We start from the raw sequence: 16,739 nt of genomic DNA, 5'->3' as shown, positions 1-16,739 counted from the left end.
AAAAAAAAAAAAAAAAAAAAAAAGCTACATGTACATTTCCTGTTTAAATTCATGTCTATGTTTGGATTAGTTACTATTATCATTACTGCCTGTATGGAAGTTTTCTATAATAGCATGTGGCTGATTTCTCTGATAATAAAATGTGAAAGCATCTTGCCTGCTAATAACAAAACCAAATGAATTGTAGTATAAGTTTCTCTTGTAAGATAAGCTGTCATTGCACATGAACATGATACTTAAATCAATTAATAATTTAATTATATATCTATCCATCCAGCTGGGAGGTAATGACAACAACAACAAAAAAACCCTTTGTGTTTAAAGGTGACAGATTACATGAACCACAATGAGTGTTCAGAAACTAAATTAGTTTTGAGGGCTGAAAGGGACCAAGTATAAAACCACTCTTACATTTTAAAACTTTGTGATTTATTGTAAATCAATTTCAACTAATTTTTTTTTTTTTTAGGGTGGGGGGTTGGGTTAACTTTGTTATTCTGTGTATTTTTGTGGCTGTTTGTATCCTCTATAAATGCACACAGGAATGGCTCAAATACTGGATGTCCACATCTTGCTAAATCACCAAAATTTTAAGGAAATAACGCCATCACAAGTGCGCGATATATACCTAACAAATAGAACATATGCATTCTGTTGAATAAAATGGCTGCCCTGCGAGAAAATCATTTTCCCTGCTTTTTGCAAATGTGAAACATTTGTATGGTAAATTGATCAAATGTTCAGCACATGAGAACACTGAAAGCATCTTTGCTGGCCTGCTCTCTTTGTGTCTCTAAATAATGGATACTGGAGCATGCCGTTTCCTTAGATAGTGAAGGGATTTTGCAGCATGCAGTTGGATCTGCACAGGCAGAAATGGGAGGGCTGAGCAGCTTTTTTTCTTTTTTGTCCTTTTTCTTTTTTTTTCTCCAGCTGTTAGTATTGCAGTGTTGAAGACAGAGGGGCGGAGAGAAGCACAGAGGCTAACAGCAGCTGCTCTCATCTCCGTTATCCGAGTCTCGCTAACGTTTCATTATCAAACCTCCTGGTCTGAACTTACCAAGATTAGCCTCAGCCTGCTGCCTTCCTCTCACAAGAAACCCAATTTGTTCAGTCACTTACAGAACAATGGAAATGAAATAAAAGCCTCTGTTGGTGAGCATAGGCGGGTTTTGTGTTGGTAACGTTTCACTGAAACGCCTGCATTATCTGGAACTAGATTCTTTGTTTGTGAGGATAAAGGTGAATATAAGCTTATATAATTAGTAATGAAATGGTTTAATTGAAGCTAGGTTAAATGTATATGGCATAATAATAAAAAAGTTGGAGCACAACACTTCAGAAACAGAACTGAAAATGTAAAATGTATAGAATACATCAGTGGGTCGTCACACAACAATTATAATATAGCAGGGGTCGGCAACCCTAAGCACGCGTGCTACAGTTGGCACGCGAAGGGTTAACTGATGGCACGACCATAGCTGGACTGGTCATCGGGCATACCGAGCATTTGCTCGGTGGGCGGATGATTTTTTTATTTATTTATTTTTTGTAAGGGTATAAAAAATGACAGGTGGTGGATTGGCCAGATGCTGGCCGGTGTGTAAAAATAACTCGTTTGGTGGTGGCTATGGCGGAGCTTCCACAGATTCAGTAACATTATCAAGTGGTGGAGGCTGGTAGGTGGATGAGGGAGAGGGGAGGCAGGAGGAGCAGAGACCCGAGGCGGCCGCTGGTCCGAGTGTCAGGTGAACTGAACTTCAGGTAAGAAGTTATGACCTACCTGTCTATCTGGGTCAAATATAAACCAAGTTTAGGTGTAGTTTATTTTCATTGTGCTGACTTTTTACAGTCAGTTACAATAACTCGTACTGCGTACTAGCTAGCATGACGGAGTTTTCATCAGGATTGTTGTAGCGAACTTTATTTTATTCATAAGGTTAGTTATTAGAGTTGCCAACCGTCCCGTAAAAAGACGGAGTCGTCCCGCATTCAGAGAAAATATTATGCGTTTTGTATTGAGCTGAAAAGGAACAGTTTGTCCCGGACTTCAGCTAGAATGGAAAAAGACACAAAGGAGTTATTCTGTCGTTATGCTGCACAGCTGCCTCTTCTCTCCTCTCTCTCCTGTTGCTACTTCAATCATGAAACTGATCAATGATCAGCTGATCAGCTGTACTCTATTGTTTGTCGCCCACTTTGCGCCAGAAAGAGGAAACCGCCGGATGTCGCGCTAAACAACAGCAGCACGTTTAAGCTTGATCAGCTGTTGTTAGAATTTATTTAATATTATTTTTTCTTGTCGGTTGTTTTTTGTTGGGGCCCCGGTTTTAAAGCTGCTGGTCATGATATCGGTTTGGTTATCTGGTGAGAGGGAAACATGAGGATGAAACCAGGAGATGTCCTTACTGAATCGTCAGAGCTGAACAGGTGATGGAGAAACAGGCTTACCTTTAGGTGACATGAATGAGTTGAAGTTATGAACTGTTTCTGAGAGACAAATAACACCAGGATCCTTTTCTATGTAGCTGACAGCTGGTAACTGTGCAGGGGCGGGTCTAGCAAAGTGTTGCCAGGGGGGCCAGGTAGGGCATTAACAGGAATCGGGGCACAAAGAAATACTTTCTTATTCTCATTTAAAATGTCTGGCTGTTATTAAATAATTATCTGAAGCTTATAGCCAAAGTTTTTATCTGATGTAAAATGAATAGAAATCATACATATACCAACAAGACTGTACATCACTGTCACAACAGCGTTTGTTTTCATTCAAAGGCTTTATGGCTTTAATACCTGGTGGGCCGGTCTCTAGTCAAAATGCCCGGGCTGATTTTTTTGTCCCAGTCCAGCCCTTGGCACGACACGCAGTGAATTAATCTGAGAAGGTGCATTAAAAATAAATGGCCAGGCCAGCGGTGCACATCGCAAATTAGCTCGGATAGACACATTCGTTGTGCTCGAGACAGAATTCACAATGTGTTTTTAGGACTTTCAGGTGTATGGACCAATGTTTTCTTTTCTGATCAAACCAGAAATCTTTAATGAGCAGCTGGATTTGTCTCGCATTAACTGGCTGAGTTAAGGCCAGTTAATGCAACATCAAAGCAGCTGGAATCCACAGCTGTGCGTGTTCATGGAGCTTGCATTTTCACCTGCTGGACATCACTACCTGGCAAGTTTAACTGTCTTCAGAACATTGCAGAGGCCTTATTGACAGTATTTGGCTCTACATATCTGTGTGAGCAGATTTTCTCTCATATGAAGAGTGTCCTCAGGTAGCCGTCTGAATGCTGGACACTCGGAGACCTGTGTCTCTGAGTGGGAGACCAGAGATCACATTAACATGTGTATCCCTGTATTAACAAACATGCCATATTGGCCCAGTTTATTTTACTTATTGTTGTGAGGAGACCATAAATAGCATTTGAATTTTCTGTTGTACAGTTCATTTGCTGTTACGGATAAAAATGTCTTTTTTTGTTTCAAAATAGCTGATAGCTATTCGCTGATAGCTGCCAACATCTGCGAACAAATATAATTCTATAAAGTTGTTCTATACAGTGTGTAACTGTTAATATAGAGCGTTATGAAATTTATTGCTAATGCAATCATAAAATTTTAGATGGCACTCGTCGTCAGAAAGGTTGTCTACCCTGTTATATAGTATATTATTTAAAAACATATTCTTTAAAGTCAGTGTATATCCAAATAAAAACAGTTTTATTTTAACAAGACTGCATGCAGATCTGATCATGGTAGCAGGTGGTAATTAGACCTTTTTATATTTCATAAATCATGGGGTTTGAATGGCAAATGCAGTTATGTTGTTGTTGTACTTACTAAACAATAAAATGCTTTTAATTTTCCATAGCACTACAGTGATTTTTGTCCCAATATTTTCTACCTTCAGCTATTTATGTTTTTCTGCTAATCTGATGTTTGAGTTCATCTTATCTCTGGTGCTTTTACAGGACGTATACATCAGGCGATGGTGACCTCACTTAACGAGGACAATGAGAGCGTCACAGTGGAGTGGATAGAAAATGGAGACACAAAGGGAAAAGAGGTAAACCACTATTTACCACCGTTTTTTACCTCTTAAAGCTTCCTTAACAGCACAAGGTGCTTTTTATTTTCCAAAGCAATGAATAATAGATCCAAAAGCATTCAGGAGCTTCTGTGATTATGCAACTAAGCTGCATGTTCGACCACACATCACCCCTTGCACACCCTGCAGCTCTGATCACATGTAGACAGTGTGAAAATTTAACAGTACATCTGGCGGCAGGCTTGCTGCATCACATTTTCATAATTATTTTTCATGGACATAATAAAAAGCACAAAGATAAGCAGAATTATTTATATAAAAATGTCTGTTTCTGCATTTGGTTCAGCCCTGTCTTTGGAGCACATACGCACAGTCCAAATAAGACAATAAAAAATACTAGAAAAAGCATTTCCTACCAAAAATGCAATGTGAATGCTGCAATTTGAAAATGTTGCCTGAAATGTTTAAAAATATTTGAAATATTCAAAGCTGAATTTGCTAAATCAGCTTAATTGCAAAAGATTAGCAAAATATCGGCCAGCAACAGTACCAAAAACTGAAAATATGCGAAATAAAGCGAAAAAGGTACCAAAACTGAGCTTCAAAAATGCTAAACTTGGAGCTGAAGCTCATCAAAATGAAAAATGATCTCAAATGAGAAATGTTTATCCATAAATGTTTAGCCGTGTGACGATTTTGACATAACTTCCTGTGTCGCTAGACACAATCTTTGTGGTGCGTCGGCCGGTCGTGCACCTCTTGATTATTGTAAGGAGTCATCCCAGTTGTGTTTAAGACACAAGTCTATGATCATGCCGGTTATTAGCTGAATTTTAATCATAATCCTGCACAGAAGCTCAGAGACGTACAAACACACAGAGGGAGATGTTACAACTGTTTGAAAACTTTAGTTTGTGGAAAGAACTTTAAATAAAGCAACCACTGCAGAGGATGGCAGCTTCAGGCTGTTTACTTTTTCCCTCCAACAAAACGGAAAGAGAAATGAGAAATTGCTGAGTGACACTGGATGAAAGAGGACAGAGATGGCTATGTTTTGATGTATATCTTATACATGTAAGGCAAACGATTTGGGCATGAAAAAAAGAGAAGTTTTTTCACATTATTCTTCTAGCACCGTTTAAAGAGCAGGGGATGTCATCACACAGTGGTGGCAAAATGCCATAAAAAATTGAATTCTTCATAAAAGCACACTTCTCCAGAAAAAGCTGAACATTTTGATACCAGAATGGTTTCTGTAGCACAAAGTATGCAGAAGTAGTTAAGTGCAGGAGGATCTCAATAATGTGAATGCTTATACAGCGTGCACATTGCCTAGATTTTTAAAGTATAAAAACGAATGAGAAAGTTGGAGCAAGTTGTCCATTAATTGCAGCATTGATTCTCAGCCCATCAAAATGACAAAGTGTCCATGGAGCAAGTCTGTTTCTGAGCTTTTTCACCCATGGAGCTTTGGTGAAATTTACAGTACAGAACTTTAAAAATTACATTCAGCAGCAGTTTTAGAAAGTGGTCAACACCCTTTGGCTTTAATGCAATAAATCTGATGAATAATTTTGACTACTCAGCACACAAGAGACATCCAAGTTTAAATATAAGCACTTGGGGTTAGTTTGAAGACTCTTGTCCACCTTAATTATGTACAAAACTGGTTGCATTTAAGCCCTTTTTAGGCTTTTGTGATGCACTGTATTTTCAAACTGACTGAACACCCTGTCATAGACAGAATCACTTGACTTTATGCTGCTCTGTTTCTGGACAGATTGACTTGGAGAGTATATTTGCACTTAATCCAGATGTGGCTCCAGATGAAGAAATTGCCCCTAGTCCAGAGACCCCACCCCCTCCTACACCCACATGTGTGAAGGTCAACAAAATTGCAAAGGTGAGTGGTGCTGTGTGACCTTATGAGCACCTAAAGGTGTAGCGTGTGATTTACATTGCTCAGAATTGCAGCTCTTTGTTTTGTCACCCTCATCCCTCATTCACGGGCTAGCACCCAGGCTTCCTCGGGTGACCTGTGCGGCTCAGTATGCTGGATCTTTTTTATAGAACCTCGATCCTTCTCAGGAACCACCTAACTGGTCCTGTTAATTACACCATGTGTCATAAATATAGACTAACAGGTGAGAGTCTTCAGTGGTTTTTTTCTTTCTAAATTCAGTAAATATTTAGGGCTCAAGGTTCCCACCATCCTTTTGTCTCACCACCAGCCCACCCAGACTCAAGATTGTTTTTGTGTGTTTTGCGGCGTGAGCTGTATCATCACGGTTTTTCCTTTGTCAGAGATCTAACTAGAATTTTAGTAAAGTCCAATTTTAAATTGTCACTTACCCAGTACTGAATATTAGACATTTTTGTCTGATATTCACATTTGTCAAATGATCAGAAATTACAGAAAAATTTCTGCCAGTGAGGGAACAGGGTACTGTTGCACCTGTGCCGCTCTGTGTCTCCATCTGTGCCACACAGTATGGCTTGCAGCATGTGGATACATTAACCACTCGCCTCCAAAAAAGCATGTGTATTTCTGTATTTTTGTATGCAGAGTACTCACAATAAGAAAAGTCTGGAACTTTGTGACAACAAAAGTAGGAATCACACTAACTAACTCAGTAGTCATTTCTCTTTATTTGGTTTCCCCTCACAGAACCGACGGACGATAGCACCTCCTAAGAATGATACTCCATCCAGAGATAATAGAGGTTTGAGGAACTGCAACATTATCCTCACATATTTATGGTGGTTTAATTGTTATTGAAATTTTTGCTTTCTATGGATTGCTATTTTTTGTTTGTCAGTCTTTGTTTTGTTTATTTCCATCATGAGTTTGCCCACTTTAGTTTAGCAATTATTTTACTAGAATGCAAAAAATCTGTGGGGTTTTTTGTTTTTGTTTTTTGTCCACCAACTCTTCCTGTGCAATCAGGAAGAACTAACTTTTTAAGCATTTATAAAAGCATCATATCATTTTTATTTCTTGACATTAGCTTCTCATTTACATCCACACATATGCCGTTTTTGCATTTATGCACCTATGGTCTCATAAAAGCTTCTTGTCATACTCATTTCATGGCAAGCAGCAAACACTGGTCAAACAGTACTGTAGTATGGGCAGGCAGTAGTTGTTTAAATGTAAAATTGATAGTTTAATAGAATATGTTCTCCAATGCAAACATAGTGACTCCAGTGTAGTCGTTTACACTTTTGGCAAACAAGAAAAAGCTACCAGGAGGAGACACAAATCCCTTTGGTGGAGCATCAGTACGGACACCCGGTGTTTAAAAAAAAAAAAAAAAAGATTAATAAATAAATACTGACTAATCCATTTATATATAGAACTACCCACTACTTTCAGCTACTTCCTTATTTATAAGAAAGCATTTTTCTGAAATACAAACATAACACTCACAGCCTTATAGTTTCAGTACACGTGAACCATCCACATGTTTGTTGTGCTAACAAATTTGACCAAAGTAAACATATTCTGAGTTTTTTATTCATTATTATTATTATTATCTTTTTTTTTCTTTCCTCCTCCTTCCTCCTTTTTTAATATTCATTCATTTATTTATTTTGGTGTTGGTTTTTTGGGGGGGGGTTTGCTGTTAGTGTTGCTTGGTAGTGGCATTTGGATCAGAGATATTTGTATTTTAATCTTTGTGGTGTTGTGTCTTAAGCAATTCCAACCCGGGCCAGACCTCCACAGCCTCAGCAGCCAGAGCCTGCTCCACCTCCTCCATCGCAGCAGCCTGCACAGCCCACTCAGGCCCAGACACAGCAGCAGCTACAGAACGGTAACAATCATGACATTTGTCAAGAAAATGATCATTTCAAGAAACCAGTTTTAAGCAGTTGGCCAAAAGCTTCTAGCCTAATCCCTTTATGTAAATGTGAAGTATAATCCATATAAGATTTTTCTTTTTTTTTTAATCCAAATATACTGTCAGCGTTAGTAAAAATGCATCGATCGCACAAAAGCATACCATCAAAATCTTTTAATGTCGTGTCTTTGTTGACCACATGTTCATCACAGAGTCCTCACATCAGCCGCTATCCAGAAAGGAGTTTGGACAGCTTTGTATGTATCACCTGCATGTTACCCCTGCCCTCAGTGCTTCACAGTGATTCTGATAGTTTCCAATAGAGTCCGATAGACCGCTAGTCAAACAAGAAGATCGCTCAGCCAAATGTCTGCCACGTACTGCTCAGAGCTGTTGTGTGGACAAGAAGCAGCACACTCACAATCCATCCAGCAGACAGGCTTTCTGGGTATTAGGAGGGGAAAAAAATTGTGGTGTCGTTTGGCTGTGCTGCTTTTTTTTTTTTTGTGTGTGTGTGTGTGTGTCTGGTTTCTGCTGAGTCACACACGGGCACACACGTGGAAGAGCCTGCGGTAATGTGTGTTACGTCTCTGGGCTCAGACAGCAATGATAGCCTTTTATTCAAAGTGCTCGCTGTCATTTGGAAGGCTGAGAGGATGATGTGAACGCCTTGTCCCCCCTCCTCACCCCCTCAGCTCCCCTCCACACAGACTGAATAGCCCATAAGCAGTAACGGTGCTGAGTTCGTCTTATATTTCTTGTCCCGGTGCTGACCCAGTTCATCTTCTCCTCACAGATTAGAGCAGATTATTAATCCCTCTGCTCCGATAGTCTGGGTTTTCAGGGACTGGAGCCAGCAGGAGGCCAGGACTGTGTCACAAGGCTTGGGCTGGGCTTTGCAGCGGGAAGCTGGGGCTGCAGCGGCGAGCATTGAGCCGGGGCTAATCGAATAACATAGTTTTGATGAACTCTGCATTGAATTAAAAGTGGCTTTTACTCACATGTTTGCTAACTTGTGTTCTTTTATAATGGTGACTAATAGTTTGATTGACCTGAAACAAAACTAATCTGGGGGTGTGGTGCTCGGGAGCTTTGGAATAACCTTCTTAAGACGATCATTCTTGATTTGAAACAGCCTCTTACTGTAATCAGACTGGATTAAAACAGTAATGCAAGGCACATATCCTGCATTGTAAGTGTTTTTTGGTTTTGTCTTTGTTTTTTTTTATTTTCCTTTCAGAGGTCACATGTCCTGTTGTGTTTGAGGACACAAATAAAAATAAAAAGGTGTTGAAACACAGTGCTGCAAAGGCCTTTTGTTGGTTATGTAGAGCAAGCAGCTAATGTTATGCGGGAGACACTGTGTGCCAGCCGCTGCATCCGGGTGTGTAGTAGCTGTATCACTGCTCTGCTTTGTTGGAGCCAGCCCAAGGTTTCTCTGCTGTTTAAATAAAGGCCAACAGAAAGGGAAGCTGATAGAAGACGCTGGGAAAGTAGTAGAAGTGACATATTGTAAGCGAGATGAAAGGGGAAGAGAAAGCTGTTGATACATGATGTGAAAGCTGGGAGAATTACTGTTTTTCTTTTCTAAATGGCAGCACGAAGGAAGTCAAACTGCGTGAAGGAGGTGGAAAAACTTCAAGAGAAAAGAGAAAGACGCCGGCTTCAGCAGCAGGAGCTCAGGGAGAAAAGAGCTCAGGTACACTGATGTTGTTCTTCTTTTTTTTCTTTTTGCCATAGAGTTGTTTACATTGAAGTGAGTATCTATTTGACATGAGAGTAATTGTCATGTTGTCTCTCTGTCCTTCAGGAGGTGGACACCACCATCCCCAACTATGAGATCATGTACATGATCCGAGATTTCCGAGCCAGTCTAGACTACCGGCCCCTGACCACAGCAGACCTGGTGAAAATTCTTCTTCGCTCCTGATCGGTAAGAATTGACCTTCATCCAAAGTTTAATAAATGTCCTTCTCATTGCACTGCCCAGATTGAAGAGCACAGAATATGCGTTTGTGTGAGGAAACGTCCACTCAACAAAAAAGGTGAGGTCTTTGATGAGTTTCGCCTCATGTTGCGTGCTAAGTACTTTTTTATATTGTTGTATTTGAAAGTGTCGCCTCTGCTGTGTTTCAGAGTTGTCCGTGAAAGATTTGGATGTGATCACCATTCCCAGTAAGGATGTGGTGATGGTTCATGAACCTAAACAAAAAGTGGACCTGACCCGCTACCTGGAGAACCAGACCTTCCGCTTTGACTACGCCTTTGACGACAGCACCACAAACGAGATGGTTTACAGGTTTGTGACCCGAAGCGACATCTGAGCTGTTAGATTTATTCAATTTCAAGTCAGATTCATATTATATGACGCAGCACACGATAAGCCAACCAAAGACACAGACGGAGAATCTCTGCCAAGCAATGGCGCACAATCAAGAACAACCAGACTTTCCAGTATTTGCAGTGTTTGTCTTAGCTTAGTTTTGAGAGATGTTTGCAGACAGCTATGTCTGGGGGAAAAAATTGTTGAACGGTTTCTGATGCACAAACTACAAATGAACAAGTCAGTGTTTTGCCACAAATTATCGGCTAGGGGAAGGAAACCCTGGATCAGCGCAGCCACACTCATTGAGGGGTGCGACCTGGCCACTCGGCCAGCGGAATTTGACCGAAATGTGTTGATTGTGATCGTTTTATGGTTTTTTAATCATTTACAAACATTCTACAAATGACTGTTTATCTATTTGCATTGTTACTAAACCAAACTAATTCAAATAACAGCCATAGTTTGACATTTTCAAGTTGCAAATTCATAGATAATAAAAAACTGAAATGTTTTTTTTGCATGTTAATATAATTCCTTTAGTCAGAAGAAAGGTGACTAACAAACAAAATTAGATGAATGAATTGTTAATATTTTATGTATAAATTTGGGGATGGAGTAGCGCATGACTGTGTTTTGTCTTCTCCTGCAGGTTCACAGCCAGACCTCTTGTGGAAACCATTTTTGAGAGAGGTATGGCCACCTGCTTCGCCTACGGACAGACAGGCAGTGGAAAAACGCACGTGAGTTACAATTAATGTTTAAGAAAACAGAAGGCTTTTATCCTTGTAGTTGGAGTGCATCTTATATCATTTGTGTATAAAATACATTTTAACTTGTATATGTTTATTTTTTCATTGTGTCACAGACTATGGGTGGCGATTTCTCTGGGAAAAACCAAGACTGCTCTAAAGGAATTTATGCATTAGCTGGTAAGCACATTAGATGTAGCTCTTTGTTGACTGAAGGATAAGTTGGATCTGTTTTGGAATTCGATCTCTCGTGTGTTTCTGTGCAGCTCGGGATGTATTTCTCATGTTGAAGAAACCCAGCTACAAAAAGTTAGATCTACAAGTGTACGCAACTTTCTTTGAAATCTACAGTGGGAAGGCAAGTGATGTGTGATCATTTTTTTCCTTCTTATTTTTTTCTGAAGGAGAGATTTTATTTAATGCTGACAGAACTGTGTTTGTAGGTGTTTGACCTGCTGAATCGTAAAGCTAAGCTGAGAGTATTGGAGGACGGGAAACAGCAAGTGCAGGTGGTGGGGCTGCAGGAGAAGGAGGTCAAGTGCACAGAGGATGTCCTGAAACTCATTGAAGTGGGAAACAGCTGCAGGTATGACAGCAGGAACTTTCTCAGGAATTCCAAGACTTTGTGTTCTTGTATTTGATCGGTGATCAGATCAAAACTCTGAAATTCGTTTATTGTCATGCAGACGTCGTCTAGCACAATATTCATGTTCTTTGAGGATGTTATTCCTTCTCCTAAAGTTATTAATTTTTTGCCCTCACTGCTGCTGCTTTTTCTTCATCATCATCTTGATCACCCCCCAAAAGAACATCAGGGCAGACGTCCGCCAACGCTCACTCATCTCGCAGCCACGCGGTTTTCCAGATCATTCTCCGGAGGAAGGGGAAGATGCATGGAAAGTTCTCCCTCATCGACCTTGCGGGCAATGAGAGGGGGGCAGATACATCGAGTGCTGACCGGCAGACTCGTCTGGAGGGAGCAGAGATCAACAAAAGCTTGTTAGCCCTGAAGGTCTGTGTGCAGTGAAGGGATAGTGGAGTAGCTCATTCCCAAGTGTTGGCTACCACTTTGTTTTTTTGTTGTTGATTTGTAAAATAACAAAGAAATGTCACGTATACTTTTTCCATTTGTAATTTTTTTTTTTTTTTTTAATTTACCAAGTATGTCTCTCTTGTTGTTTCAGGAGTGTATCAGAGCTCTGGGTCGTAACAAGCCCCATACACCATTCAGAGCCAGTAAGCTCACCCAGGTCCTCAGAGACTCCTTTATTGGGGAAAACTCACGCACATGCATGGTCAGTCCTCTGTCTTTGGCCATGTTATCACATCTCTTCCACAGGTTAATAAATATGAAATAAATCTGAATTCTGTTTTTTGCTCCAGATTGCAACCATTTCTCCTGGGATGACATCCTGTGAGAACACACTCAACACACTACGCTACGCTAACAGGTGGGGTTGAGATAACCCACTCCAGTGATTTGGACAGTATCTTCTTGCTACAGGAACTTCTTGGATTATTCACCTTTATGAAATTTTAGCTATTTTGGATTCCTCTGTAATGTCCAGTGGCTTTTATAGAATCTGAAATTAGCTGTACTACTCCAAATTTCTCTGCTTACTCTTGTTCGTTCTGACTCTTGTATCCTCTTCCCTTTTTTTCCCTACTTTCTTTCCTTCTTGTTTCCCGCCCTCTGCTGCTCTGTGTGCTGGTATGATGACTGTTTAGAGTGAAGGAGTTTGGGATTAGTCCGTCAGACATCCCCTTCTCCCAGAGCGGTCAGGGAAGCCGCCCTGAGCACTCGCCCACCAATACCTTTGAGTATGATGACTTTGCTGCTACCTCTCCCAGCAGGTCAAGCACTCCCCAAAGCACAGCACCACACGCACAAATACACACAGTGCATGCTGTCCCTTTGTGTATCTAATGCATTATAGAACACACCCATGAGCTCATTTATCAGCTCCTCACTGCGCTACACTTCCTGTCTTCCCCTTTCTGTTTTTCATCTGCATGTTTTGATGTGATTCATCTTTTCATCCCTGCTTTGACTTTGATCTGAACTGTAGACAAAACTTTTTTAAAACATTTTTTTTATTGTGTTGCTAAATCCTGAAGAACAATATGTCTGTCTGTCTGTGTGGGTGTGTCTTTTATTTGCTCTGTTGTTTCATCGCTGTTCATGCCCCGGATGTCAGGGATAACTGCGATAGCTGGGTGTGATAAGTCAGAATGCTGGTGCAAAACTCGACTTTTAGCTGTTTGGCAAATGCATCCACGGTGAGCTTTTGTTTGAGCCAAACACTCAGCGGGTAATCCCTTATCCCGGCCGTAGTCCTAATTAATTGGCGCTGGCACCTGCAGGTTGGGTACAGCGCTGTAATCCCTCATCAGCTCTGCGAGAGCCTAGTTAAACATGAGCTCTGAACACCCAGACTCCAGTTACCATGAAAACTGATATCTGGAAATTGAGCATTGTCATCTGTGCCTGTGCATGACATCACTGCTGTCATGAAGCTGCCATGCTGCACAAACCATGAACCGCAAAGCAAACATCAGCTTTGTTAGGAACAGGTCTGACCTGTGGTCGCTGCGATCTGATGTTTTCTTATTTCTTCTTTTGGTCTGCAGGGTAAAGGAGCTAACGGTGGACCCCAACCAAGTGATGGAAGGGGGACGCCCCAATATCCATGCTGTCAACCAGCTGGATCTCTTGGATGAAGAGTGGCTGAGCATCTCACCACAAAGAGACGACCTTAAACTTCTCTGTGAGCAGAATGTAAGTGCTTTGAAGCACAAATCAGACTGTTTACATCTGGAACTTATATCTGAAAATAGGGCTGCTGTGGAACAGGAGGTAAAACAAGGCTGTATATTACTCAGTAGTTCAGTCCCTGACTCCTACAAGGTGCAATCAGTGCAAGATACTGGTATATGAGCACTAAATAAGTACCAGCCTATTTACCATATCGCAGCTGCCACGTATTTCACTACCCCTACACTACCCCAAGTGTTTTTGGATTAACATTCAAACTTTTATTTATCAGTGATGAAGGTGAGGTCCACTGATAACCAGATTTCAGAAATGATCTCTGTGCTGTAGCTTTTTGTTAAGTACGTTTAATTTAACAATTTTAAGAAAATTAGATTTTTGACTAAAATGCGTCCTACAAAAGAGTGAGATAATATAATAATAACACAAATAGAAGAACTCAGTCTGGTTTAAAACCCAAATTATAAACGTGGGTTTTTACTCAGGTTTAAAGAATATTTGTTTGTTGGAGACATCGTGACGTATAAAGGGAAAGAAGCCACAGTTTAGAAGTAGCTATTTAAAAATGCCTGATCTCCTTTGTTTAAATCTGGATCTTCTGCTGGATCTGTAAACACAGGAGGAAGAAGTGTCTCCTCAGCTCTTCACCTTCCATGAGGCCGTGTCACAGTTGGTGGAGATGGAGGAGCAGGTCCTAGAGGACCACAGAGCTGTTTTCCAGGTTAGAAAACAGTCCAGCTCTCCTCGTTTCTTTCTTTTTCTTTTTCTCATACATACTTATATGAATCCAGATAAATTGCAGCTCCTGACAGTGGATTTATAACTTCTCTTTGTTCTCCTCTGAGCAGGAGTCTATCCGGTGGCTGGAAGATGAAAAGGTGCTGCTGGAGATGACGGAGGAGGTGGATTATGACGTGGAGTCTTACGCCACGCAGCTGGAGCAGATCCTAGATCAAAAGATAGAAATCCTCACTGAGCTTCGAGGTATGCCCGAAACATCACTTAACAATAGAATAAAGCCATCCTGCTACATTTTTTAAATGTGTGAAATGCTTTTGCTCTCCTCAACAGATAAAGTGAAGTCATTCCGCTCTGCACTGCAGGAGGAGGAGCAAGCCAGTAAGCAGATCAATCCCAAGAGGCCACGTGCTCTTTAGAGTCTGAAGAGGTTTAAGTGGCATGTTGAGAAACATAACCACTAGATGTTTGGCACAAGTCGAGCTGACGCTAGCAGCTGTGAAAACACAAATTAAAAGACTGTCTAATGTACCAACAGGCTCAATGAATATCGTTTGTTTTGATCCCTCTAGTAACAGAAACTGGCTCTCCACTCACTCTTTGGTCTTGTTAGAAAACTGGAAGGAAACTAGTTTTTATTTCCTTCCACTTTAGATGATTTTTTTTAAATGGAGAATGTTTAGTTTCCTTTCCTTGTACTTAAATTATTTTTCTTTTATACCCGTTTGTACTTCCTTTGAACTAAAACTTTTCGACCTGTTTTCAGAGGAGATCTCAGTTGAACATGCTTCGAAGTTTACTACACAAAACCAGTATTTGATTTCTGGTTTGCTCTGGCTGACATTTCTGCATGTTCACTCTGTGATAGCTTATGTTCACCACTGTTTCATGGTCCGGGGGTCCCCCCGGTCGGCATCGTAAAGTCATACTTCATTGTAAGTAATCTCTTCTCCCTTTCCCTTCCTTCTCAAAGTTTTTACCAGTTTGGAGGAAGCGTTAAACCACATTGTGTTTCTTTCCTTCTGTCATCCCTGACAGATTTTTACTTGTAGTTTGCTACAGTCTGTGCCATGTGGCAACTGACTCAAAAAACTCTTAATGTAAAACATGTTTTCCACCCATTTAACACTTTGTTAAAAAAAAATGGAACTAGAAAAACTATTAATAAATGTATAGTGAAGATCACTGACCTATCATTGGTTATGTTGCTCAGTGTTTGCACCAGATGTAATGCTGGAAGAATTAATAAAAAGTCATGTTTCATTTCAATGACTTCTGTGACCCAAATTATCTTTATTTGCCACGAACATAAAGTCAAGTTTGAGTAGAAATTGAGCGTCTAAAGGTGGGCTCCGCTTCACCACCTCGAATTTGACTGCGCTACTTTAAGTTTTCCCATCAGGGCGAGTTTAACACAACCGTATCTCTCCGCTGTCTGGATTCACTTATCCTATCGCTAACGATCAAGATAAGCAGTCACACAAAGCTGGTTATAAACTGGCTAAGTTAACCCAAGGTTTCCCCTGGGGTGGTGTTAGCGGTATCTGACTAATCTAAAAGTTTCATGGCTCATTTTTCTTCCACATTAAATGACCCCTATGAGTGTCACCTGCTCCAATCAGAGATTTTATCAGATGATAAAATGATTGTCAAAAATCTATAAAGAACAAGAACCCGTGAATCTGTGATTTAGCGCACAGACCAGTAAAATAAACATTTAACTCAAATTATTTTATCACCGAGTTCGCTCTCAGTTCTGCTGTAAAAGATAATTATAAAAATAGAATTCAAACATAGGCTTAGTCTGCAGCAGTATAGGCATCCTCCTGTTTTAAGATCAGGTACTGATGCTTAGAAAACAAAAGTAATCGCAAAAATGTAGGTAAAAGAGAGGCGAAAATAAAGTAATAATGGTACGTCTAAGAATCTGTATTCACTACTGAGCGTTGTATTCTGGAGATCTGATTGGTCAGCAGGCGGTAATTACAAACCTCCCGATCTCTTATGAGGAAAGTAGAATACGTCACCATAGTGATTTACCCTGGTAAGTGAACCACCATCGCGGTATAGAATATTCAGGGTTAACCCTGAAATTACCTGCTCAAGACGAAATCCTCCTTTGTAGTAGACGCCTCAGAGCGTGAAGTCAATACTTAAAATGTTTTATTCTATATTAAAAAGGAAAATATTAACTTACAACAGTAACAGCCTGCAGTGTATTATTGTACTCAAATGGCAAACTTATTTTATTTTGAAAGTCATC

General features: G+C 40.3%; 1 protein-coding gene across 4 annotated transcripts in view; it reads left to right on the top strand.

Moving 5' to 3' along the window:
- The window catches only part of kif2a (kinesin family member 2a), a 25,556-nt gene extending 9,808 nt beyond the window's left edge, over positions 1-15,748 (top strand). Inside the window, exons 2-22 of one of the 4 annotated variants that reach the window (XM_005722292.2) lie at positions 3,972-4,066; positions 5,829-5,951; positions 6,717-6,771; positions 7,747-7,863; positions 8,103-8,147; positions 9,489-9,589; positions 9,701-9,796; positions 9,881-9,935; positions 10,027-10,189; positions 10,866-10,956; positions 11,082-11,145; positions 11,232-11,323; positions 11,409-11,551; positions 11,773-11,977; positions 12,150-12,260; positions 12,349-12,416; positions 12,694-12,819; positions 13,597-13,744; positions 14,358-14,459; positions 14,587-14,722; positions 14,810-15,748. In XM_005722292.2, coding sequence (XP_005722349.1) covers positions 3,972-4,066; positions 5,829-5,951; positions 6,717-6,771; positions 7,747-7,863; positions 8,103-8,147; positions 9,489-9,589; positions 9,701-9,796; positions 9,881-9,935; positions 10,027-10,189; positions 10,866-10,956; positions 11,082-11,145; positions 11,232-11,323; positions 11,409-11,551; positions 11,773-11,977; positions 12,150-12,260; positions 12,349-12,416; positions 12,694-12,819; positions 13,597-13,744; positions 14,358-14,459; positions 14,587-14,722; positions 14,810-14,895 — 2,222 coding nt within the window. In that variant the 3' untranslated portion in view covers positions 14,896-15,748. The remainder of the gene's footprint in view (positions 1-3,971; positions 4,067-5,828; positions 5,952-6,716; positions 6,772-7,746; positions 7,864-8,102; positions 8,148-9,488; positions 9,590-9,700; positions 9,797-9,880; positions 9,936-10,026; positions 10,190-10,865; positions 10,957-11,081; positions 11,146-11,231; positions 11,324-11,408; positions 11,552-11,772; positions 11,978-12,149; positions 12,261-12,348; positions 12,417-12,693; positions 12,820-13,596; positions 13,745-14,357; positions 14,460-14,586; positions 14,723-14,809) is intronic. The other 3 variants (XM_005722293.1, XM_005722294.1, XM_005722295.2) reach the window with 3 other exon arrangements.
- Positions 15,749-16,739: the final 991 nt, after the last annotated feature.

The sequence above is a fragment of the Pundamilia nyererei genome, unplaced genomic scaffold (assembly GCF_000239375.1).
Source record: "Pundamilia nyererei isolate P.nyererei 1_Seehausen unplaced genomic scaffold, PunNye1.0 scaffold00006, whole genome shotgun sequence".
Classification (NCBI taxonomy): Eukaryota; Metazoa; Chordata; class Actinopteri; order Cichliformes; family Cichlidae; genus Pundamilia; species Pundamilia nyererei.
This window is presented reverse-complemented; position numbering and strand designations above follow the sequence as displayed.